This window comes from Marmota monax, unplaced genomic scaffold (assembly GCF_021218885.2).
Source record: "Marmota monax isolate L192 unplaced genomic scaffold, Marmota_monax_Labrador192_F-V1.1 WCK01_AAM20220418_F8-fsc00011, whole genome shotgun sequence".
NCBI lineage: Eukaryota > Metazoa > Chordata > Mammalia > Rodentia > Sciuridae > Marmota > Marmota monax.
The window spans coordinates 11612491-11640177 of NW_026693082.1; the positions used below are offsets into that span (position 1 = coordinate 11612491).

Here is a 27687-nt window from a genome sequence, read left to right on the forward strand (position 1 = left end):
TTTCTTTATTTCAAAGATAATTCTGGAGCATTTACTATGTCAGGCACTCTTCTAGGCACTGAAGAAACAGAAGTGAACAAAAAGAAAAACAGAACAAATTGACTGTTCATAAGAAAAGTCTGTTTAAAAGTAATTTTTAAGTACTATTACTTTGGGGTCCCAAATACATTCACACTTCTAAACACAAATCCTTGTGCTTCAAGTTAATAGTTAGCTAAATTTAACTCTTCAGTCGTATCAATACCAAAAAGCATTAAATGCATTAGAAAAAAGTTGTGAATAAGAAATGTATATTGACAACCCAACTCAAATCTGTTCTAGCTTTGCCAAAAAAACAAAAATACATGGATTTTAATATAACATAGTGAGGACTTCTGGAGTTGAAAATAAAATGTATTAGATGTCCATAATTTGCATAGAGACTATTCCTTGCTCTCACACTCCAAACCTAAATTAATTTAAATAAAAATTAAGAAACATTCAGAAAACTCCAGATTAAAAATTAAAGCGATGCTTTCCAAGTGTACCAGAAATAAAGTTTCCATTTTATGCTGTGTAAGGGTTTAAGCTATAAACATTGAGGTCCTCAGAATAAACTCAAAGGAAATTCTAGCTACAGAACACTTAGGTTTATACAGTTGGGACCAAAATAAAAAAAGAAAAATCCTTTAGTCAAAAAACCTACATCTAGCACAGATCACTGGTAGGTAAAATGACACATAGCATAGGTATTCAGCATAGCTGAATGTTCCTTCCCCAATTAGTAAATGGAGGAAAAAAATATGACCTGATAAAGTGGCTCTGTTCTTGTTATAAAGGATTTCCTCACTCCTCTTAAAAGCGGAAAAAAGTAGCTGGGTGCAGCGGGTATGCCTGTAATCCCAGCGACTCAGGAGGATTAGGCAGGATTCTTGAGGCCCAAAGCAATTTAGCAAGACTCTGTCTCAAAATAAAAATTAAAAAAGAAAAGGGCTGGAGATGTGGCTCAGTGGTTAAGTGCCCTTGGGTTCAATACCCAGTACCAAAAAAAAAAAAAAAAAAAGGTGGGAGAAAGTCCCCAAGAGAATTTCAAAAGCAATATGGTGTAGGAATAAACCAATATGGGAGCTGTAGCTTACTGGTAGAGTGCCTGACTAGCTGTGCAAGGCCATGGGTCCATGGGTTCAATCTGAAGCAACACACACATGCACACACACCATGCACACACACAAGAAATAAACCAATATGATATGTAGTCTTCTCCATATTGTAAGTATACCATTCTACAATTACAGACTGCCAATATTGCCACTACGTAATTTTTAAGAACTAAGTTTTACGTTTTAACTTCTAAACAAATTTCCAAATTTGTTATTCCTAAATACCAGGTTGGTTGTTATTTTCCAATAATCCACAGCTATGCCACTTCATATATCAGATCTTCATATTCAGGTCTTCCTTTAAATTCTCCATAGATAATCTTATCCATTTTCCAAACCACTAGCTTATATCTGACTCCTTCTTTAAATTAAAAGACATAGCATAAGACCTGGAATATTTCAAGTCCACAATGTGTACTAAACTCTTTATATTCTACCTTTCTTTATGAATATGCTGACACAACAACATGTACAAGAAAGGCAAAGCTTCATCATTAGATACATATTATAACACAACAAATGTTTGTTTACAGAATGACCAATAAGGTAATTGCCACTGCATTGAGAAATCATACTTTCCTTAGGAAAAGAATACATATCCATTTTTAAAATCTCCATTCAAGCACAAACTATTGTAAGCAAACAGTATAATATATGTATACATAAATTATCTGTTGAGAGAGAAATTAGTAAGTTATCTACTACCATTGTCATAAATAAGTGCATTCCCGGGTAAATGTAAACTCTCTCCATTCAAACAGATAGTTCTAGATAAGGCAGGGCTGCTGGAGTCAAGGGAAGTGGTGTCTAAAAAGTGCTGATTCTTTCTCCTTATTCACCTGACTACACAAAGGTAGCAATAGCCATAGCTTTAGAAGATTCTGAAGAGACCTCAAAATTTCAAATGCTAATAGGTAGATCATATAAAAAAACAAAGTATATAAACTTTAATAAAAAATGATGCTTCAGTTTTACCTGGAGTAGATTTAAAGGCCTGAGACTTGAAGTATTTTTTAAACCAAATGGAACACCTGTTAAATAAAACTCATGGTTAAAATGGAATTAAAATTTTATTACCTATGAAAATAATCTATACATCAGTAAAGACAAACATTTAATATCCTTTCTCCATGATACTCTTATTTTCCATACTTCTAAAAATATCTTAAAATCAAAAAAGCACATTTTCTTCAAAATTTCAAAACTAACATTTTATTCAAAGATGTGGAATATAGGATGTACATTATATTCTATATTTCAGAAACAGACTTCTTTTTCACTATTCTGACTGATGGCTGAACAACAGTAATCCTGAATTATGGGGACACCATCAATACAAAACTATCACTGTTGTGCAAATATATTTCAGTTACTGGCATCTATTTACATTTTTCAGTAACACGTAATGTGTATATATTATAATAATCTTATCTCTGAAAACTGAAGTACAAAAGCAAATAATCAGAATGCTAAAGAATGCTGACTATTTGTTAAGGATCAAAACTTAACTGTCAGGAAACAATGCTCTGTTAATTCTGAATTTATTCCTCAAAATCAGGGACATAACATAGAGCACATCTTAGCCTGGTGCAGTGGTACATATTCATAATCCTAAAGACTCAGCAGGTGGAAGCAGGAGGATTATAAGTTCTAGGTTAGATTCAGTATATTATTGAGACTCTCAGCAACTTAGTGAGACCCTGTCTCAAAATAAAAAAATTTAAAAACCCAGGGATGTAACACAGTTGTGCCCCTGGTTCAATCCCCAATGCTAAAAGCAAAATACTCTCCCTTATTTACTACATCAATCTGAACACTAATTAAAAAATGTTATCTATTCTCTGATAATTTTATTAAAAAAAAGACGAGAGCCAAGAAATTCATGATACTATCAAGCATTGTGTAAGTAACTGAAAAAGTATAATCAAATTATAAAAGGATAAAATTGGCTATCCTTTTCAGGAAAAATCCTTGTGAAAAGAAATGGATTAAATAAACTATCACTGTTGTGCAAATACATTTCAGGTACTGGCATCTATTTAAATTTCTCAGTGCTATGCGGTACATAAAGGTGGCTGACATTGGTATAGTCTTTCTAGCTTACCAAAGGCAGTTTCACAATTCATTTATTTCTAATAAAACCAACTGAAGTTAAAATAATTTTACTCCCATTTTAAAGCAGATGAAACTTAGGCTAAGGAATAAAAAATAAAGTGAATTCTCTAAGGTCCCACATTTAGCAATTGGAGCCATGCATAATTAGTACATCTAATAGAATTACATATCAATATACATATTCTAAATTCAAGATTTGATTCTGAATCCAGGGCTTTTGCTACTAGAGCACATTTGTGCTTTTTGAAATAAGAATATAAGCTAGAATTAGGAAATCATGTTAACATGTTTAAACTATATTCTTGGAGTTCTCTTTCTTCATAATTCAAAAGTTTTGATAAATTTTTCTACACTGTTTTCTTATTAAATTTCCTCAACTACTCCAATAAAAATACCACAATGAATACTACTACTACTACTAGTACTACTATAAATGATGACTATTTTTGAATGCATATGTCTCAGACATAGCTTTAGCACTTCATCTTTATTAACTCATTTAATCTTTACAACCACCAAGCAAATAATTATTGCTATCCCCATTTTACATAGAAGGAAAATGAGGCACAAGGATAATTTCCCAAGATTACTCAACAGTAAGTTGCCCAACTTGATTTCAAACTGAGGCAATCCAGCTCCAGAATACAGGCTGTTAACTACCATACTATGTTGACGCTTTTGAACAACATATATTTTTAAAAAACATTTATTTACCCTGGAATATGACTATATTGATAGCAATAAAGCTAGCAAAATTAATTTTATTATAATGTTTGGGAAGCAAAAGATATAATGTGCAAAGACTTCTTACAGGTTTACCAAGTTTCTTCACAGAGGCTTATTGTTAAGTAGTTTTCGATTCAGCTATTATAATTTTAAAGGCTTTTGAAATGAAATACCTGGGGTATAATATGTCACAAAATAATGACATTAAATGTCTTTAGTAATAACCTTAAAATAACATTGTTAAATTTAGCATGTACTTTAATTTTTTTTTTTTTTAGAGGTTATTATTCCAATATTCTGACCTGCTTGAGAAGCTGCCTGCATTGCACTGGGCAATGCATTTGGTAGCAGACCTCCTGAGGGTAGAAGGCCACTCAGGTTTATTCCTGCAGGAGTTATGGCACCAGTATTACAGCCCAGCATGGGGTTTGAACCACTCATCAAAGCCTGGGCCCCACTGCAGGAGAACAAGACAAAGCATTAAACTTGTACTGTAAACAAGAAATCAAAAATCAGCCACATATTTCCTTAGATTAAAAAACAACAAACTACAAAACAAACTCAACTAGTTATTTCTCTACCTCAGTTTCTAGGTTTGGTGTCATCTTAATGACATAAAGTGACAGCTAAATTAAGTTTTGAGTATATATCAAGATTTTAAAATATAATTTAGGGAAGTAAAGTGCTAAGCAAGGGATTAAAAGATGTTAAGAGGATAAAATGAAAGTCTAGGCTGCTGTCAATATGAAATATCTTAATGTAGGTAACAGGAATTTCTAAAATGAAAACATACATGTGAGGCAGCTTCTGTCCATACCTAAGCTATTGTCTTTCAGTTTGAGTAATACGCTATTCTTAATTTCACAAATATGAATTTAAATTGGTCAGACTATCTTTACAAAAGAAAAAACAGAAATCAGGACATCACTGCAAACTTACCAAACAGAGCCCACTACATTGATGAAGTTAAGTCCAGCAGTGTTTGCCATGACCTGGGTGGCCGTGGTTCCTGTAGTTATAGATGTTACCATGGTGGAAAGAGGAATGGTCGTTACAGGCATTGCCTGGCTCAGAGACTTTTGCTGCTGAGCAAACTGAGTTAACAAAGTGGGCTGAGGGGTGAAGCCTGAATCTTGGGGAGTAGGGGTGGCTGAAGGGGTACTAGGAGTTGAACTCTGAGCATCAGGAGGGTGTGGGGTCGATGAAGGGGTTGGTGTAGGAGTAGATGGCTTAGGAGTTCCAGATCCTGCTCATTGAGAAAAATAAAAATTGCTAGTTTGTTATAAATGGCCAGTCCTTTTTAAAATAAGGTTAATGGAATCTTACTTAGCACTGACAATTTGTTCCAGTTTTTTTTTTTTTTTAAGCAGTTAACTGCAAGTGTTAATTTCTACACATGATACATGAGTGTTGCTACACTCAATTACAATTAAGGATGCAGTATATCACCTAAAAATCCCATCCGAGATGCTAATAGAGTAACAGTAAAAATATACATTTGTGTTCTACCACAATACCCACTTAAAAGTTAGTTTCCCACATGCTGCCTTTGGCCTAAAAAGTTCAAAAGGAATTCAAATTAATTTTTGTTATTTATGATTTCACTAATTCAAGACTTCTTTTAAAAATACTGCTTATTTAGTGTAACAGTCTGAGATAAACATTTAATAAATTACATATGGTTAACAATCTTATTTGGCACCTAAATATACATTTTTAAGTCCTAACACATCAAGTTATCCTGACAAACAAATTTACAAAAAACAGTAGCAAAGCAAATATTTGATAGATAATACTGCATCTTTAACAGTAACTGTATACTTCTGTTTAAATGTAGAATGTATAGAAAATCTGTTGTGAATGAAGTATGCACAGTTTATCAATTAAAAAAAAATGAAAACAAAAAACAAAAACCAAAAAGTAAAACCAAAAGCTCTTGAGGTGTTTTCTTTTTTAGCTTTCATGTCCTGCAGAAAGAAAGGAAAGAAATGTGAATGTCCAGAAGCTGTCATTCCACCCTTACTTAAAGTAACAACTGTGTGCAGTAGATTACCATAATCCATACCCACAACATAAGTAGTGTGAATAGACTTTCAGAAAATTTATATATTTTTCTTTGTGCAAAACAAGAAGGCAGAAAAATGACACCTTTTGAGCTATCAAGATGAAGATGTTTATATCTAATGCAAAGACCATCCTATCACTGTGCAGTGTACTAAAACTTTCAGCACGTGATTATCTATTAAAAAATCTAAAAAACTGGAATGCTTTTTTCCCAAATTGATACATGAAACATTCTTATTTATTAATTTGAAGAGATTCTCCAAAACTAATTCCTACATTCTTGTATAACTCTTCTTCATGTTAAAAAAAAAAAAAAAAAGAAACCAGTAGTAAAAATTATACTTTAATGTCTATAGAATAATGCTTCAGGATAATCACATTTTAGTAACTGACAACAATTTATAAAAGATTATAGAAGTGTTTTTGAAATATTGGTTTTCAATTTATTATATCATCACCTTGAAACCAGTTGGCTTCTTACATATACAAAGGTAGGACCTGTAGCAACAACTCTTAATGACATTTTTTTTTCGTATCAGTCACATAGTATACATAAAATGTAAAAATGATCCTAGGGTACACTGAAATAAAAAATATTTTGGTTTCTTATTGCTCACGTGTAACTACCAGATTATTTTTTTAAGGAGAGGTGTAGGTTGCAAGTCTAAAAGGAAAGTATACTCAGAGTGCATACATAGATACAGAAAAACAAATACAATTACAATAAAACACAGTACATACAATCAACATGAGCTCTGCCTGATGCTTCTTGCAACTTATACATTTTGAATACACAGTACATGCAGATTTCACTTTCACAGGTTGAAAAAAGTTGTCTTAAAACACTAATGCAAAAGCTTATAATAATTTAATGAAGAATTAAGTTTATGACTCACTTTGTGATGAGCTGGCAGGTGACAGGGCAGCTGGAGAAAGCATGCTAACTTGACTGAGATCCATGGATGACTTCCGAGAAAGACTTGGTGGCTTAGAAGATGGAGGAGGAGTTGGAGATTTAAGAAAGCTGCTGGCCTGCTGTGGTGTAAAATAATTACCTAAGAAGGATATAAAAGTTATTTCTTACAATTATAATCCAAAATTGCATAAATTTTATTTTTTAGTTGTTGATAGATTTTTATTTTATTTATTTATATATGGTGCTGAGAATCAAACCCAGTGTCTCACACATGCCACACAAGTGCACTACCACTGAGCCCCATCCCCATAAATTTTAGAAACAAAAGTATGAAGTAGTTGTTTTTTTTTTTTTTTTAACAAAAGAGGTTACAATTGTATGTTTCCCACTACTCTACACTATACAAAACTAAGAATTTAAATACCTGATGAACTATTTCCTGAGCTTGAGGGAAGTTTGATGGGTGGAGGTCGATGTTTTACTCCTTTCCCCAATACTGAAGACTGAACTGACACGGTCTCAGGCTGCTACAAGAGCAACAACAAACATACTTGTTAAAATTAGAATTACTATCACCATACTCCAAGATGAAAACAATTGATCAACTTTACAAAGTGATCTTAGTGGTTACAGACTTAACATCAGGTTTTTACACAGGAATATAATTTTACATGTGATCCATGAAATATTTTACAGCACACATATAGGATGAGGTAAAGACTTCAGAGTAATAGAATAATGAGAAAAAGTCTTGAGAAAGAGTAAAATAGAAAGATAAAGGCAAAACTTCCAACCTCTTTATTTTTCTAAGAAAATAACAACTGTTGAGGCCAGATGATTAGCACAAAGGTGTTCATTATACTTTCCTCTATGTCTACTTTGATCATAAAAAGTAATTAAAAAAAGTAAAATCAAAACTAAACTCCCCCTAAACCCTCAAAATATGATCTTTAGATTTCTCAGATCTAATAATCAATTAGGTACAAAAAGTATCAATAACCAAACATACTTCTGTTTCTTTTCCTGGAGAAAGCTGACTCAGACTGGCTGAGCCACTAGAGATGTGCGACATCTTGACTGGACATTTAGCTTCATTCTGGATCAATTCCTGATATTGATTAACAACTCTGAAATATCAGGAGAAAATAGGTATAGGTAAGGATTTAGCTAACCCTGTTTTTTGGGTGGGTGGGAATGGAGTGGAGATTCCCAGCGATTGAATTCAGAAGCACTTGACCACTGACCCACATCCCCAGCCCTATTTTTTTTTTTTTTAATTGAGAGACAGGGTCTCACTGAGTTGCTTAGTGCCTCGCTATTGTTGAGGCTAGCCTCAAACTCGTGATTCTCCTGTCTCAGCCTCCTGAGCTGCTGGGATTACAGATGTGTGCCACTGTACCTGGCTGCTAACCCTGTTTTTAACACAAATTTATTATGTAATAAATGAGTGATGCTATTACTGGAAAAAAAATATTCCACCTAATTGAACACAAAAATTAAAATTAGGCAATTTATCTTTGAGTTAAAAATGCATTCTTCTAATCTTTTAAATGAAAAGTTAATGTGTAAAATATTTTGCTAATTAATATTTTCAACAGAGAAATTATAAGGACAATTTAACCAATAAGCAGTAAAGAAAGTACTCATTTTGCCTTTCTGTTAGATTTGGATTAAATAAGGTATTATCAAGAAACCATTTTCCTTAGTTATAGCAGATTATATATGTTTTTCTTTTAATTTAAAATAAAACTAGCTGAGCATGGGGGTACATGCCTGTAATCTCAACTGTTTATGAGGCTGAGGGAGGAGGATGGCAAGTTTAAGGCTATTTTCGGCAACATAGCCAGATCCTGTCTCAAAAGAAAAAAATAAGAAAGGACTGAGATAAAGTGCCCCTGGGTTCAAACCCTAATACCCAAAACAAAACAAAAAGCCCCTATATTTTAAACATAATTCTTTTAATTATTTTCTTAATTCTATGAGAAAAACACCCTAGACACTTAAAGTATCAGGAAAAAGCACTTGTGTCTTGCAATCTCATCCCATAAAAATTACAATTCTTTTTTTTTAAAAAGAGATTCCTTTATTTTTTTTTTAAATGGGCCTTTATTTTGTTCATTAATTTATATGCAGTGCTGAGAATCAAACCCAGTGCCTCACACATGCCAGGCAAGTGCTCCACCACTGAGCCATAACCCCAGCTCCAAAAAAATAACAATTCTTAATAGTCTAATATACCACATCTTATCAGTGATCCTAGGATCACAGGATTTTAAAGTGAGAAAAAAAACCTTAAGACTTTTCATTGTTCAATAATCTAATTTTACATCTGGGGCCCACAAATATTAAATGATGTTACAGTCAAACAATTAAAGGCATAACTAAAATAAAAGTTTATGACTCATAATATAGATCAAATCCTCTATCCTATAAAGGTAAAAAAGTTTTTCATATCTATCCTGCCCAAAATGAAAAGATGAAAAAATAATTTTTTTTTTACCTCTCAGCATCAGTCTTTGACCCAATAATGAACCTAAAATGTTAAAGAGACAAAAAGGATTAAATAAATGTCTTAAGAAGCCCCAAGATTAGTTTTGTGCCTTTTCTTATTTTAGTCATGATAATATTATAAACTGATTTTAAATCCACCAAATCATTAAAATGTCTGAAAAACATTTAAAGTTATGAAGCAAAGTTTTACATGCATTATGACATAGTCACGTGATGAATTTGGCTGATTTAACTTAAGGAAATGTATTTTTGTCAGAAGAATTATTTATGAAATATAATCTGGGCTGGAAATCACCAAGTACTAGATGTGCCATAATAAAATCATTTAACTACTGTGCAAAGGCCTTTGGTGTTCTTTGCTCATTTAATCTTCAATTCTGGAAATCATTCTTATTATCTACACAGTAGGACCTTAGGATATTTTTCAGACAAAGAAGATATTTTATTGCCAATTCAAATTATTATCTTTACCAAATCTTTTTTAAAAGTTTGACATTTATTATGACCTCTTAACAGATTAAAATGGTTTTTTAATTACCAATTTGAATGATCATCTGTGGATGAGCTGAAATATAAAATGAAAAAAAAGCTTGATCAAAATGCAACTGAAACTTTGATTTCATAGTTTTTAAATAAGATTATTTATGAATATAGAATAATTGGAGGACAATAAATCATGCAGCATTTTCCCAGAAACCCCCTTATGTAATGGCCAAAGATTCAAATTTTCTTCCTGTCAAACAAAGTAATTAGTTGGATTTTGGACCTAATTTTTCACAAGAAAACCTATATTATACCTTTGTACTCCAGAAAAACTTACAAATTTTAAATAAGCAATGTAAGTCTTTATAGGAAGATTTTTAAAGCATGTAATCAAAATAACTAATCTTTGTATTCTTTTAGCTGAGGAATCCCTGACTACTACTTTCTATTCTTATTGACTTTATTTTAGGTATTGGTGACATTGCTCCACAGACCAGGTCCCCGCCTTTTTCTGCTCAGATGCTGTTTTTGCTTCTTTTCAAAGCAGTATCAATAAAATTAAAAAAGAAAATGACTCTGCTTGCTTTGGCAGCACACATACTAAAGAACAAAATGATTTAAGTTGTAAAGTGCCCTTGGGTTTAATCCTGAGTATGAAATAAAGCCATAATGTGTATATAAGATCAGCAATAAAATAAAAAAAGAAAACTAAACACTGACATTCTGTGCTAAATATGCATAGCACATACATTTTGTAAGATTAACTATATAAACTGCCAACATAAATATACCAAGAAGGATATCTCAGGAAGATCCTTTAGAGCTAACATAAAAATAATTGTACCATGGGGGATTTTAAAAAAGTATCTATCATTATTTTAAAAAACTCTGACAACATGGCAAATACAATATAAACTTACTAACATCAGTGCTACATATAAGAGGTATATAATTAACTAACAACTGAATCCTCAAAGGCAAATTTGTATTCATTAATAATTCAACAGCAGTTGCTAAATAAATTCTGGTTGACTGATTTTGTCCATTACATATTTAACAGAACTCACTGGGATGGAGACATCTGGCTGTCACTTTCTTCATCTGCTTTACATGGCTGTATTTTACCATAGTAAAGTGGATCACCAAGTGACTGCAAGATGGTCAGCTTTGTTTTCTGATACTGATTACCAGCTTCACATTCAAATACATAATCATCTTTTACATCCTGAAAAACATAGGGCATCCCAAACAAAACCTTCTCAAGCAAGCAATCAGAATTAGCAAAAGTTGGAAATAAATGATACTCTAAAGTCTGGCAATAGAAAGACACATGGAACTTAAACTATAGAAATGTTTAAGTCTGCCTAATAAAGCTCAGAATGGTTCTTTTCTGATAAAGTATAAACATATATGTTAGGTATGAACATGTAATGATACTAATAAATGATCAATAACATTACTTATTAATATACATAATCAATTCCTAAATAATCAAAATGCTAACAATAAACATTTATTGAACACTGTTCTTAGCACTGTAAAGGTACTGCTTCATGTAATCTTCACCACTATTACCTCCCTGCTAAAGATGAAGGAAATGAGGAGAGATCCTCCACCCTGTATTTTAAACCTTAGTGCTGCCCTGCCACTCTATGTTCTATAGGGAGGTATGGGATTTTTATATGGTACTTTAGGAATGAGAGTTCCAATGGAATAAGCCTGAGAAAAATATGGCCGAATTCCATATATTGGAGATACATGTGTCTATATGTAACTTGGATGAAAAAATAGAGGATAAAATTTCAAAAACAGATCTGTTTTTGTCATAGCCTCTCCTGTCACACATAAAATATTCCTATGTACAAAACATCTCTTTTATTATTTCACTCCTAGGATTCATCTAATTTAATACATTATGCCTACTTTTCCCTTTAAAAAGCTGTTATTGCAATTAGAAAAAATTAGAACGTTTCCATTAAAAAACATCCTCAGATGAATGTATTAATTCATAAAAGAAATCAAATAAGGACTAACATCATGCAGCCAAAAGTAAAAATGCAGTTCTGCATTAAATTTTTTCTTAAAACAGAAACCATATAGACAAAACAGTTATTCTCTAATTTACTGAACCTGTTGGGAGAAGTAGTGCATGGCTATAATCCCAGAGATTTGGGAGGCTAAGGCAGGAGGATCTTAAGTTCGAGGCCAGTCTTAGCAATTTAATGAGACCCTGTCTCAAAATTAAAAATAAAAAGGGCTGGACATATGGCTGAGTGAGCACCCCTGAATTCAATCCCTAGAAAGTTCTTCTTCTTCTTCTTTTTTTAAAAGGTCCCAGGTTAAAAGCAATGTTTAATAAATTTATGTTGAGTAAATTCAGACCTCAGATTACAAACAACATCATTAAGACAGACTAGCAAAGACTACTTACATGGGCTGGCCAAATTGTTGGTTGTGAGTCATCTGATTTGATAGATTTTTCCACTTTAGCATATTTCTCCACCTAAACAATCAAGACAACAGATAAAATGGGATCAGTTTTCAGACTGAATAGAACAATGTAACTCAATAATATAACCGACATAAGAATTCTTGAATCATTATAATATACCAAATAATTATGTTTACTAGTTTAAAATTCTACTGTTATATTATAAAAACACGGTTAATACAAGTCAAATTAGAACATCTTCAGCTATTATATAAATTTAATAAACACAGCTGTGTTTCTGCCTCTTTTTTTTATTCCATAAGATGAATCACATTTGTTGTTTAGAGACTTTCCTTTAGGAAAACTAGAATATCAAGAGTTAAAATTCAGGATCTTGTCTATTTTGGCAAGGTTTTAAATGAATAGGAGTTATTATGTATTCGTGGTAATACACAAACTATAAAGAGATTAGAAAAGATAAAATATTAAAATTGAAAAGATGTTTTAATTTTTTTCTACTTTCTAGTCATAATTGGGCAATATAGTCTGCATTCATAAGACTGTGAACTAAATATTCTCACCATCTTTGTAACCATGATCTTAAGAAAAATTTGAGGTTGAGGTGTAGCTGAATGGTAGAGCTTGTGCTCAGCATACACAAGGACCACCCAAAAAACCCTCAAAACAAAAAAGGAAAAAGTAATTTAGATTCACCTGAGTACCTATTTAAAATACAGATTTTTATGTTCCTCCCTTAGAGATCCCAATTAAGTAGGTCTGAACTAGGGTTTGAAACCTGTATGTCTGATATCCTATATGATTCTGTTGACTGAGCCAGACTGACAAACTTTGTTATTAGGGCACTGCTGTTTAAAGTTGTGGTCTGTAGGCCTTACACATAAACTACAGGCTTGTGAAAATGGCAGCATCTCAGTTCCAGCCCAGACCTGAAACAGAACCTGGATGTTTTTTAACTGTAATGCTGAGGATTGAACCTACAGTCTCATGCACAATGCTCTACCACTGAACTATATATCTCGAGAATCAACAATTCAATAAATTCTCCAGGTAATATATACATTAAAATTTGAGAAATACTGCTTTAGATGCCTACCCTTCCCTCCAAAGTTAAATTTCACCATTTTTAAAACGTACACTAATGATCTATTCTCAGAGTTGTATACACACTCTATAGATGCTATTGTGTTTCTGCTTTAGACAACTTTTTACAAAATCTTAATAAGAACAGTACATGTACTAACCAAGGAAGATATGAGAGAACAGCAAATATATGAAAGGAATACAACTGTAAAGAAGTGGGTGAATAATAAAAAGAACACAAAAAGAAACAGAAAAGTAAAATATAGACCCTTTTCACAATATTTCTCTCATGTCTTAAATCATTTATAGTTGATGGGTATTATGGACCAGTAAAGAATATTGCCTAAGATTGTTCCTAATTTTGGCCATTACTCCAATATTAATAAACTCAACCAGATTCAGAAAAAAAAGCATCATTAGAAAATTATGAAGAAATACCAAAAAACAAAAAACAAAACAACAACAACAAAAAAAAAAACAGAGGCATTTCATGTGTATTATGTTATACCATATTTTTCCACATTTAAACTGTTTTGTAATTGTGGCTCCAAACATAGAAAGGGTTATGTTCTGATATAACAATGTGAAGAAAATACACCTTCTAAAAATGAGGAATGTATTAAATAAATCAATTACTGAGATTATATTCTCAAGGTACTAACTATCAAGGATCAAATTTAGAAACTTATGCAGGAAAAAAAAAAGCAAGTATTGAACTGACTTACATCCACTTCAGAAGGAATGGCCAAATTACAGGGACTCCTTTTCCACATATCTACACACTAAAAAGTGAAAAACAGTATAAATATACCAAAAATTCAAAAAGGCAAGTTTTCTGGTATGGTAATGTTCATTTAAAATACTTACATTTCCTGCTTTAGAAATTTTGAGGTCATAATGCTGACCTGCTTTTCTTTCCTTTCGTTTCTGTAAGAAATCCAGTAACCTCAGCTGAGGAGGTGGAGGACAGTGAGACAGGTCTTGCTGCCGATTCAGAGAGGACCTGGAATATCTCTTGAAACACCTGCAATATTAAAAAATTTGAACTAAACAAAGGTAATAAACTCACAATATATATATGGGTTTAAACTAGCAAGCACTGACTATGTAATTAAATCACATCCAAGCAATGTCCTTGGCACTGGTAAAATAAAAATGAGCAAGACAAACAAAATTCCCATTATCGTGAGGCTAGCTTATAGTCCAGAGAGGGAAAGAGATGTTCAATTCCCAAGTAAACAGATAATTTCAGATTTTAGGGAATGATAAGCAGTAGGAGAAAAATCAGAATACTGTGGTGTATAAGTGACAAGGAGGGCAATACTTAGGGAAGGGAAGAACCCTCTGAAGAAATGAAATAAGTTAAGCACAAATGAAGGAACTAGTCATAGAAAGACCTGGATAGGGAGGATTATTTCAGATCCATGCATGTAAGAAGCTGGAAGTCATCACTGCATCCTAACAAGTAAAAGACTTAATAAACCCCCAAACCAACAATTCTTTGATCTATCAAAGAGGTGAGGTCACAGGACAAATCACTGTCCCCAAATTTGGAGAATAGGCCAATTGAAACATCTTGGCTTGCTGAGGAACAAACTTCCTTGGTAACCAGTGCTGGGGGCACTGAAACCTAAAGTTAACTCATCAATTGCTGGAGGCTCAGCATGGTCAAGTATGAGATTAAAAACTATGGGGAGATCCAGTCACTGGGAGGCCACACACTTTTTTGAGTTTTATCTCTAAGAGGTTACAGAGGTCTCACAGTGAATAATGGAGAAAAATCTCATCCTTCCCACAAGGAAAGGGCAAAGAAAAAAAAATTTTTTTTAAATTTTTGTATTAGAGATTAAACCCAAGAGTGCTTTACCACTGGGCTACACATATGCAGCTCTTTTAATTTGTTTTTTTTTATTTTGAGATAGGGTCTTGCTAACTCATTGAGGCCAGCCTTGAACTTTCGATACTCATAGCTGGGATTACAGGCATGCACCACCATGCCCAGAGAAAAGGAATCATTTTGAAAGATGGGAGAAAAAGTATTTGAAGCAGAGAGAATAATTTTAAAAGGTACTACAATGGGAAAAAATCTGATCTGTTTCAGAAACAGAAAACCAGGTTTAACTAAAGCACTAAAGGTTAGGTAAGATTAGAGATCAAGGCAAGGATCTTACAGACCAATAGTAATGTGTTTAGATTTAACGTGCAGTGCAACGCTTTGGGGGAAGTTTTATTAAGGGGCTTAAATTTAAGTATGATCTAGTTTACTTGAATGGCAAACAGACTGGGAGGGAATAAGCTGAAACAGAAAAATCAATTATGAATTTATTAGAGGGGGAAGATGATGGTGGTTTGAAATAAGGTATGGGCAACAGGCCTAGAGAGAGATAGACAGAGATACAAGGAAGCTACAGAACTGCCAATAAATCCTATATGGATTTATTCCAATATTTCCAATGCTGTAAACTTTTTCTCTTATATGCATTCTTTTGTTAAGTAGAAGAAATAACTAAAACATAAAAGACAAATTGCTATAAGAGAAATAGATTTCTAAAGCTGCTATTTTCTCAAATCTTAAAAAAAAAACCCGTTTCCTCAAAAGTAAAATTAATAAAAACTAAACTGGTTATTGAATATCAGAAAGTAATTAAGAAATTTTTCTTTTGTTCACACTTGGTCTCTTCTCAGCTTCTCTACATTTTTGGTAAACAGACTACAAATTTACAGTAAGTTCTTTTAACAGACTAGAAAATATATTACAGGAGCAAATATTACAAAATCAAAACATATAAAACAATATGAAAATACCTATTTTCCAATTAAAAAAAAAATCAAGAGCACTTATTTCCTTGAAGAGAAAAGTCACTATAAATAGCAAAATTTAGAGCTATTTATCAAATAGCTTGATATTGATTCACTCTTTTCCCCAAAGGCAATTACCGTTTCATTGGGCGAGTATTCATTTTTTGCCTATTATAGAGCAGTCTGTTTGCAGTACAAGTTACTGCAATCGAAGGATCAAGACACAGTGGTTCAGCTGTAGCTAGAATCAGTTGGCTTTCAAGTAAAAGTTTGTCTTCCTGAAATGTATAAAAGCATATGTCAGTATCGAACTAAAATAATCATACATATTTAAGCTAGAAATATTGTCTGGAACTCTATTAAAGATCACAGTAAAACACAGTAACTCAAGTGCCAAAATTAGTGTGTAAACTTTGGAACTTGACAATGTAAAATAACTTACTGAAATTCATTATCTGTAAAACTGTATGAAATAGTTAATTATAAAAATGAACATTCATCAATTCAACATTTATTTACTTAATACCTACAACATGTTAGGTTCTAAGATTTGGGAATAAAAGCCATGAACAAAATAGATGAAATCCTCTGCCCTTATGAAGCTTACAAGGTCATGATGGATTACAGTTATTTCAGTAATTGAAAAGGAACACTCCCATTCTATACTCAGCTTGACTACTTAATAATAATAAAAAAATGACTATATTAATACTGGCAAATTCTATATATCCATGACCAAATCCAAAGAAGATACAGCCTTTTTTTTTTTTTTTTGGTGGTACCAGGGATTGAACTCAGGAGCACTCAACTACTGAGCCACATCCCCATCCCTTTTTGTGTTTTATTTAGAAACAGGGTCTCACTGAGTTGCTTAGCAGTCTCGCTTTTTCCTGAGCCTGGCTTTGAACTCTCGATCATGCTGTGTCAGTCTCCCAGGCTTTTGGAATTATAGGTGTATGCCCCCACACTTGGCAAGATACAGGCTTTTTACTAGTATCACATAACTTTCCTGAATCCTATTCTTCTGTTTAACAATTTAAATTTTTATTAATTATAATACTTTTTTTTTTTTCACCACTGGGGATCAGAGAAAACAGGGCTTCAAACACATTAGACAAGAACTCTGCTGCTAAGGCATGACCCCAGACCTGCTATAACAATTCTTTTAAAGTCAAGTAAGTAAATTAATATTGCTGAAAACTAAAACTTTTGAAAAAATTTTCTGTTTCACTCAACTTTTTATTATGGAATCTTCTACACACAAAAGGAAAAGTGTGATGACTTACATATTAACACCTAATTTCATTTAATGACCATCTTCATAAACTTTGTTTTTGTTTTGCTGGAAAAATTTTAAATACATCTTGGAAGTGGTATTATTTCACATGGGAGTTTTTTTTTTTTTTAAAGTCTACCATTTCTCTTACACTTATTTAGTTGCGATTTCCTTAAAGAATCTTCCCTCAGATACTATCTAGCTGCCTAAAATAGTTTATACAGAAATAATAGAATAAATATTATACTCTCTACTTTCTCAAGTCTCAGAATAGGAACATCCATAAATGTTAACCAATGAAGATTATGTTTGAATATTTTTAAAACCTTAGAGATGAAAAAATAATACATCAAATTAAAACACAACACTTAACAGTTACAGATGAACTGACTCTTATTTTATAATCACATTTCAAAGACAGAATAATTTTCTTTATTAATGATTCCTCTCTAAATTAGCAGAGAAATAAGTAAATACCCTTATAACTAGACATCTCACAAACACTGCTGAGCCAAACCTCAGGAGCAGGAGAGGTCCCCTAGTGCCAAAACAACCAATAAAAATGGAAAAAGACAAACTAAATAAAAAGATACAAGAACTAAGTTTCACATTACACATCAGGTCAGCCTAACTGGGATCTGTCATAAGCAATTGGGACCAAGTCATTAAAGTTCCTCAAGTGATTTACTGCATATATAAAGATACCCTTAACTTCTAAAACTCATAAAAGAAGCCCAGTTTTTTGCAGGAAGAACTTAATACATGAGTAAAAACATGAGCACAAAGTAGCTTTTACTTAATATTTACCCTATAGTTTGCTCATTTGGAATTAAAAAACAAAGCAACAGGGCTGGGGCTATAGCTCAACAGTAGCACACTTGCCTGGCATGTGTGAGGTACTGGGTTCAATTCTTAGCGCCACATATAAATAAACAAATAAGGTCTATCAACAACTTAAATATATATATATATATATATATATATATAAAAACAAAAAACAAAACAACAAACCTGGGTCCATTTATGGTTATCACTTGTTATTGAATGGACATCACAGATTAAAGTCTGGAAAAAATAAAATTTTTAAAAATCCATTAACATATATTTACACAAACATATAAATATTTAATAAATAAGACTAACTAAAATTTCAAAAACCACTTTCTAATTAAACATTACTTACCTGCATTGTTGGACGTAAAAGAATGTGCCTACTTTGGTAACCAGGAGATTTCATATTACTGAATTGCCTGTAGTCACGAATTTCTGCTATGACACATCCACAATGAAAAATATTAACCTGTTTAGAATAAAAATATTCAAGCAAATGTCATTTTTTCAACAACCTATGTAAGTATTTTGTACTAAATGTTTCACATTCTTTAAATTTTTATGCATTATTTCTGGCCACTCCTATATTTTTGGTTTCTAGTTATAGACTGATGCATCTACAATAACAGATCAACTTTTGACATTTTCACATTAGTGGAGTTACAGATCCTTGGATTGTATTTGGTCCTTATTAATAAAAGGAGGAAAGCCAACTATAAATTCAAATTAAAAACCACCTATTTCTACACCCAAATACAAGAGCCCCTAACTAAGGATGACTTCCCATGGTCACATTCACACCATCATGTTTTTCATCCATTTATAACTTTTAGACTGGGACTTTCATGTTACCTGTCAGTCATACCTGTGTTCGATCTTTTTAACAAGTATTTATTGACCAAGTACAATGTATACTCTGACAGGAATTATTCAAAAAGCTTCACAGATACAGTGGTAAGACAACTCTTGCTCTCAGCATAGAAAGACAGGTAGTAAACAAGATAATTTTAGATAATGATAACTGCTTTAAAGAAAATAAAATAAAAACCTCTCTGAGAGGAGTGAGTTTCAGCTGAAACCTGAATCACAAGAATGATCCAGGGCAAACCACTCTAGTGAGAAATAGCAGAGAAAATGCATTCCAATAGGAATAAGCTTGGTTTGATTTAGTACAGAAAGAAGACAAGGCTGGTTGGAGTGTAGTGAGTAAAAATCAGAATTAGAAGATGAAAGCAAACAGGAGAGCAGAGATTTTGTGCAGTTAAGAGTGCATAGAGAGGAGGATTTTACTTTTTCATTTTTGTTTTATATACCTTATCTGGCTCTCTGTGATTTTAGAATGAAAGCAGGAAGTTTAGGAAGGGAACCATGGCATATCATGACCAGTTTAAAGAGAGAGATGATATTTGCTGATGGACTGAAGATGGAAGGACAGGGTAAGGTCATCCATCAGAATGAAAGAGACTAGTGATAAAATGAGATTGGGAAGTAAAATAAAAAGTTCTGTGTTCATCAGGTTAAGTTTGGGGAACTTATATATCCAAGTAAATATGTAAGTATAAAGCTTGGTGGAATGATCATAATAACAGACATATAAGCATGGGATTAAGTAACATTTTAAGAACTCAAGGAACTAACTGAGATTACCTTGGGAGACTGTTAATTAAAGCACAGAGGGCCTAGGACAGAACTATGAAACACACATATTTATGGATGGAACAAAGATGATGCAGAGAATTGGAGGAATAGATAAGGAAGAAAAAAACCAGAAATATGATATCGCAGAAGCCCAAAGAAGGGCATTTCAAGAAGAAAATAGTTATTTGCATTGAACTTTGCTAAGAGATCAATTTAGAACATAAGACTGATCAATTGATTCCCTGCCATGGAGATCACTGGTGATTTGACAAAACAGGTTCTATAGAATGTAGATGTTAAAATGCCAAATAAGGTGAGTAGAGAAGAGTGGAATATGATAGAAAGGAGATGATGACTATACACAACTCTGATTACTTTTGCTATCAGGAGAAGAAGAATTATAAAGCAATAGCAGGAGAAGGAATTGGGGTCAAGATAGAATTTTTTAAAGCTGAGAATACAGAACATTTGCATTCTGAATCTAACAGAGAAGAAAAAAAATAGAAAAGAGAGTTTATAATTGTAAGTCCTAGAAAAAAGGAAGGATCTAGAAAACAAATGAAGGAACATCTTTGGAATAGCATTTGTTTATTTCAATAGAAAGGCAAAGGCAACGTGTAGACAAAGTGATATTGGTCAACTAGTCTTAGGAGAAAAATGGGAATTCTCATTTGACGTTGTTTTCTTTCCTCTCAGTGAAGTATCCAATATATTTAAAGAGACCCTATATTAAAATAGTATATAAAGAAGGGCTGGGGATGTAACTTAGTGGTAGAATACCCCTGAATTCAATCCCTAATACCATAAAAAGAAGAGAGAAAAACCAACTACAGATGTAAAGACCAGTTTTTGGTCCCCAATTTAAAAAAACTTTCATAAATAGCCAAAGAAGCCAGGCACAGTGACCCCCCACCCATAATCCCAGTTGGCTCAGGAGGCTGAGGCAGGAGGACTACAAGTTCAAAGCCAGCATCAACAACTTAGGCCCTAAGCAACTTAGCAAGACTGTCTCAAAAGGGCTGGGGATGTGGCCCAATGGTTAAGCACCCCTGGGTTCAATCCCTGGTTACCACTCCTCCACACCCAAATAGTCAAGAGTAGTTTCTTACATATTTTCTTGATTGTAACTATAGGGAGATTTCAATCAATAATCTAAATGTTGTAGCCAATTTTAGAAGAACTGACTAAATCTGTACATTTCAGTACAGCAAAAATTTTAAATATTCCATAGTAAATCAATTTCTAAATAATGATGTATAATGTCTCATTTCGAGTTCTAAACACTGTTGGGAACAGTGGTAAAGATTAAATATCATTTATCACAAAATAACCATATGGTCCTTTAGATTCATATAAAATTTGCATACGTGTATACTAAAAAGCATAATATGTATATATTATATACATATAATAAATGTACAGAGTTTTAAAAACTTATTTTAGAGACTGGGTTCTGCTATATTGCCAAAGCTGGCCTCTAACTCATAGCTCAAGAGTTCTTCCTGCCTCAGCCTTCTGAGTAACTGGAGTACAGGCATAAATCATGTACCAGCAGGACATTTTAAAGAGAAAAAATTTATACCTGAGATTTTTCTAAAAGATCAACCAAAATAGGAGGTAATTCTTCTGCATCTAAGTATTCAAGTAATTCCCCTTCTTCATAAGGCAGTCGAATGGTTTCAGAATCTTAATTTTAAAACATAAAAGTATATGAAAATGATTAGACTCACCAAAAGGCTTCTCAGTAAATAAGTAAATAAAGCCAAAGGCTCTCCTAATGACCTTTAAACCTTATAAATGAACCACATTTACTAAAAAACTTGTTAACTATACTGTATATAACACTTCAGAAAAGAGGAGGACAAAACCCTGACATTTTGGAAAAACATCTGGCATATCACAATAAATCACAGTCAGCAGTAATCATAAATGATAAAACTCCAAGATCAAAGAAATTGAAAGTTCACTGAAGACTAGTGTCTGGAAATTAGAATGACAATTTGGTACCTCATCTGACCAAAGAAAAGAATTCTCTTGGTGTTACATTTTACAATTAATTTTCAACACAAGAAAAAATTCTTGACTAGCGTGACTTCCTTATAGAACTCAAATTATTATTACAATATGAATTTTTTAGGAGACTCTTTAGTTAAATCTGAGTATATTTTAAAACTCAAAAGGCAGTGAATCTGATTAATTTTGAAGTTTTAGATTCAATAATATATAAAAATGTACATACCTTAAGATACCTTATGCTATCTTAAAATATTGTTCAGCAACTGAACAAAAGGAAATTTTGATATTATTTAAAAATCATGTCTTTCTCGAAGAAAAATTAGAATACTTTTCAAATGCATGTTCAGGAAGGATAATCATAAGTATTAGAGTAATTTCTTACATTCTACCAAAAATCATAAGGAAAATTTTAAGATAAAAATGTGCTTTTATCACTAAGTCATCATTGGTTCAAAGGACAAACCACTGAATAGGTTAAGAAACTAATTTTAAAAAGCAGCACATCCTGCCTGGCAGAGGTATTTTGTGTCATTTATACTTTGTAGGGTCTTACCTGATCCATTTTTTCCCCTGAGCATCAGAGAATATCCCTCATTTCCTGGATATAGATTGACCACTAAACACGACAAAGTCTCTTGCATAACAAGCTTCTCTAACAAGTTCACATTTCTTCTTAATTTCTGCTTTAAAAGAGGCAAAGCTGATGACAATAATCCATTATAACCTTGAAAAATAATGTTATGAATTGACAAAATCCTATCTGAATAATCTTTTGGCACTTCTTCCACATTATAATCCTGAATACATGGGGAAGATCATACGAGGGCCACTATTCATAGAAAGCAATGTAGACTTAATTTGTTTCTATTGCTGTATTTTAAAAAATTAATTCATGTCAAAAAGAAAACTGGTAACCTAGAAAACAATAAAAACAAACATAAAATATGTACTTTCAAATATATAAATAGAAAGTAAAAATCTTAAAAAACCTCAATTATTTTTAAAAATCCATCAGGAAATAGAATGCACATACATCAAAATCCACAATTTTAGAAAGATGTATGATTAACCTAGTTAAGTCCCATTGTTCCAGATGTCAAACAGCTATAAATACTTAAATTGAGCGGGTTATGGATACAGCTCAGTTGGTAGAGTGCTTGCCTCTCATGCACAAGGCCCTGGGTTCAATCCCCAACACCAAAAAACAACAACAAAAAACACTTAAATTGAGCAATAAATGTATCATTTAGGAAAGATACTTGAGCCAACAGAATATTTGTTTTTTGTAGAATCAAAAAAAAAAAAAACAAAACAAAACAGTTTTGAGTACCTTATATTTAACTGCATAACAATATACTAACATTAAACTGAAAGAATTATAAATTCCTAGCGTCATATTATAAGAACTCTATGCAATCCAAAAATGAAAACACAAAGGCAGACAACTTTTAACCACTTTGATTTAAAGCCAGGCGCAGTGGAACACGCCTGTAATCCCAGCTACTCAGGAGGCTGAGGTGAGAGGTTGGCAAGTTCAAGGTCAGCCTTAGCAACTTAGCAAAAAACTGTCTCAAAATAAAATTTTATAAAAAGGGCTGGGGATGTGAACATTGGTTAAGCACCCCTGGATTCAACACCTGATACAAAAAACAAAAAAACCCTAAAAATTTTTAGTATTTTGAGGATAGAGAAAACCTTCATAATTTGAGTTAAGACAAAAATAAATTCTGATAGCATGTGTACCTCTTTAAGAAAATATGTTGGTTCCCAGTTAAGACTACCAGTTGAAAATTCCTTTCTTTAAAGGCCACATAGTATTTTAGGCTTGTGAGCCATATTGTCTGGGTTCTCAATTATTCAATTCTGCCTTTGTATCTCAAACGCAGTCATGGACAAATGTAAACAAATGAGTGTGATGAGTTCCGGTAAAGATTCATTTATGAAAATATGAAGTAAGGTCAGAGAATCTTGACATATATACATATCTCCCCTATCTTAGTTTTGTCTTGGAGGTGATAGATGTGCACTTGTACTGATTGTGCCAATGGTTTCATGGGAGTATATATGTTATGCATGTAAAAACATGAAAATGTAGACTTTAGACATATATAATACATTGCTATGTCACATGTGCTTCAATAAAACATATGAAAAACATACCACAAGATATTTATAAATTTAATGAATGTAAAGAGTTTAAAGCTTAGGTCAGACATGCTAACTTTTTTGGGAGGAGGGGGATACTGAAGATTAAACCCAGAGCACTTCACCACTGAGACACATCTCAGCTCTTTTTATTTTTTATTTTGAGACAGGGCCTTGCTAAGTTGTGGAAGCTAGTTTTGACCTTGCAGTCCTCCTGCCTCAGGCTCCAGAGTCATTGGGATTACAGATATGCACTACCGCACTCAGCAATATTCATTTTTGAATTAAAGACAGAACAAAAGTTCATAGAACCCTTTAAGGTCCTTCTAACCTGAGAGTTCAAAAGGTATCAAGAAGTTAATTTTATCATGTTCCTATAGCAGACACCTTTATGTTAAATAAACATGAATTAAACAGGTCATAAGCATATTTTTGTGACCAAATTCACTTTTTATTACAACATCTGAATTTCCTATATGTTCTGTAATAGTTTTTGACTTTCTAGTGCAAATCACCAAGAGGAAACAGGTTACTTTTCTCCTACCTTAAGTTTACAAATCACTTCTTCAGGGAAAGAAACAGCAAAAGATACATACTATGGCTTTGCTTATGACTTGCCAGTGAGATAGTCTGCTTTTAGTTAACACTGTCTCCTAGTCCTACCTCAGCAGGTGACCTATGCCTGATGCCAGATTAGCCAGGATTCTGGAAAAGTTGAGAACCCACTAGAGTATGGTTGGAAAAAACTGTTGGTTTACCCACAAAAATATAAATCATTAACTGTTTCAAACCTAATTCCTCCAGATTTCTCTGTTCTACTACACATTCCAAAAGCCACAATACCATAAAAAAATTCACACTTACCTTAACCTCAGGTTCTTTTTCACATTCTTCAATATATAAGTCATAAAGTTTTTGAAATACAGATTTTCTAGAAAAAAATTAATAAAGACAATATACAAAATAACATTAATCATCATAAAATAAATGTTTCAATGATCTCCCCACATTCCCAAAGTTGGGGGCAGAGCTGGGGTGGATATGTTATTTAAAAAAAACTTAGATATTACTAATGCAGTCAGGCATCCTGGCACATGTCTATAATCTAACCACCTAGGAAGGAGCAGGCAGATTGCCAATTCAAGGCCAGTCTTGCAATTCAATGAGACTCTATCTCAAAATAAAAAAATAAAAAAGGGCTGTGGATGTATCTCAGTGGTAGAACACCCCCGAGTACAATTTCTACTACCACCAAAATAGAAAGAAATTACTAGTGCAGATTGAATATTCCTATCTAAAAGGCTTGGGACCAAAATATTTGGATTTTTTCCAGGATTTGGAATATTTGATATATATCTAATAATTTCTTGAGACCCTAGCTTAGAAATGAAAATCATTTGTTTCATATACACTAATACAAATGAAGTGAAGGTAGTTTCATACAGTATTTTTAGTATGCCTACAATCTGCCCTGTCACATGAGGTTAGTTATGAAATTTTTCACTTGTGACCACATGTCAGGGTAAAAGGTTTCAGATTTTCAAGTATTTCAGATTTTCAGATTAGGATCTTCAAAGAAGCTAAAACATTTCAAGCCCGGATCTGGGTAAGAGCAACGAATGGTGACATCATATTTCAAGGAATTTAAGATTTTATCAATTAAATGTTCATACCTTCCACTAGATAAATATTTCCTTTTAGGAGGTCTTTGTCGTGCACTTTCAATGACATACTAAAAAAAGAAAAGTTTATGAAAACAGTTTGCTTTTTGCTTTGTGTATGAACAAATTAAGTACTGTATATCTAAAACATATGCAAAACTAAACAGGCCATTTAGTCACAAGTCTCTCATGTTAAATTATATCTTACAGCAAAAAAAAAAAAACAACAAAACAAAAACCTGCTTAATTTGTAATATTATAAAAAAGTGAAATTTATGCTGCACTAACGTTGAGTACAGTATTTAATTTCTAAGAATTGTAATTACACAGATCAGAAACATTATCAATATGTTTTATAAATGTTCAGAATATGTTTAATGTATAGAAAAGTGTATATCTAATTGCAAGCACTATTTTTTTAGCTGTTAGAAAACTTGTTAAAATAGAAAAACAAATGAGGATTCCAAGTTAAGAGATGATCCAAACATCACCTTACATTTTTCTACGTTTACAGATTATCTACATGCTTGTCCTATATTAATTAAAATATTCCTTTGAAGATAACACACAAAAATCTCTTAAAATCGAATTTTTTGTCAATTACAAACAATACTAGTTTAACATGTAATTTAGTTGTATCTTACCTCTGCACGATCCAAAGCTAGTTCTAAGGCTTGCTGCTGTAAAAAGTATATTTGGCAGTATTATTTTCACAAAAAAATTAATTTAATAAGGATTTGACATTCCTAATTAAGTGCTTAAATGTTTCATTTTCTGAAATAAGTCCAATGTATTCTTTATTTTTCTCCTCCATTCTACTGAATGATCAAGATATGTAACTAAGAGAAAATATAGCCTTAGACAGGGTAAGTGTTTTTTTGCGAGGCTAATATATAAAATGGCTGGATATAACAACTACAATAATTGAAATTAACAGATCTGCATCTTTCATATACTTCTTATAGACCATCATTTTAAGGTAAGAGGGAGAAATATAAAGTTAAACTATATCTTTATTTATGAAACTTTTCTAAAGACACATAAAAAATACTAGGTTCCAAACAAAGTTAAATAAATATACCATTAGTGAGTTCTTTTTCTAGGGTGCTTCAAGTACTATGCAGAGTCATAGTATTTTTCATTCACAATTACAGTCCTTTCAAAACTTCAGAGATACAGAACCTTCTATTTTTATTTACAGTATGTTTTAGATTCCAATAATTCAATCTACCAACTTGCATGTGACAAAATATCCCAGCACTGAGGCAGAAGGATGGCAAGTTCAAGTTCAAAGCCAGTTTTAGCAATTTAGCAAGACCCTACACAACTTAGGGAGACTCTGCCTCAAAATAAAAAGGCTAGGGATGTGGCTCAGTTGTTAAGCACCCCTAGGTTCAATTCTACCACCAAAAAAAAAAAAAAAAAAAAAAAAAAATCAAAGAACAGCTTCCCAGAGAAACTGGTTCCCATGATTCAAAATAAGACTCTTGAGCATAACTCATTTTCCCCAAGAAAATGTACTCTACATACATACTCTTTTTTTTTTTCAAATATTTATTTTTAAGTTTCAGGTGGACACAATATCTTTTACATTTATGTGGTGCTGAGGATCGAACCCAGTGCCTTGTGCATGCTAGGTGAGCACTCTACCACTGAGCCACAACTCCAGCCCCAACATACATACTCTTGACAACTATAGGGTCTTTTTTTAAATTTTGGCCACAAAACTTTAAAGTTTTGTGAGTTTATATAAAATTATAGTAAACAAGAAAATATAAGCTCTTAGGATAATTTTAAATTATCTGTTGTCTGAAGTAAATATTTCATCTTCTGAA

The 27687-nt window shown here is 32.5% G+C and overlaps 1 protein-coding gene across 16 annotated transcripts in view; it reads right to left on the reverse strand.

Moving 5' to 3' along the window:
* Supt20h (SPT20 homolog, SAGA complex component) overlaps positions 1-27687 on the reverse strand; it is a 39937-nt gene that overhangs the window by 8086 nt on the left and 4164 nt on the right. For 6 of the 16 annotated variants that reach the window (XM_046453932.2, XM_046453943.2, XM_046453941.2 and 3 more), the window contains exons 3-22: positions 26497-26532; positions 25865-25923; positions 25056-25122; positions 22600-22729; positions 21613-21716; positions 18745-18861; positions 18573-18626; positions 16424-16563; positions 14354-14510; positions 14212-14268; positions 12386-12457; positions 11022-11179; positions 10010-10036; positions 9461-9493; positions 7970-8087; positions 7385-7487; positions 6941-7099; positions 4920-5226; positions 4283-4437; positions 2115-2170 (exon numbers count right to left, since the gene is read on the reverse strand). In XM_046453932.2, coding sequence (XP_046309888.1) covers positions 2115-2170; positions 4283-4437; positions 4920-5226; positions 6941-7099; positions 7385-7487; positions 7970-8087; positions 9461-9493; positions 10010-10036; positions 11022-11179; positions 12386-12457; positions 14212-14268; positions 14354-14510; positions 16424-16563; positions 18573-18626; positions 18745-18861; positions 21613-21716; positions 22600-22729; positions 25056-25122; positions 25865-25923; positions 26497-26532 — 2109 coding nt within the window. The remainder of the gene's footprint in view (positions 1-2114; positions 2171-4282; positions 4438-4919; positions 5227-6940; positions 7100-7384; positions 7488-7969; positions 8088-9460; positions 9494-10009; positions 10037-11021; positions 11180-12385; positions 12458-14211; positions 14269-14353; positions 14511-16423; positions 16564-18572; positions 18627-18744; positions 18862-21612; positions 21717-22599; positions 22730-25055; positions 25123-25864; positions 25924-26496; positions 26533-27687) is intronic. The other 10 variants (XM_046453938.2, XM_046453940.2, XM_046453939.2 and 7 more) reach the window with 5 other exon arrangements.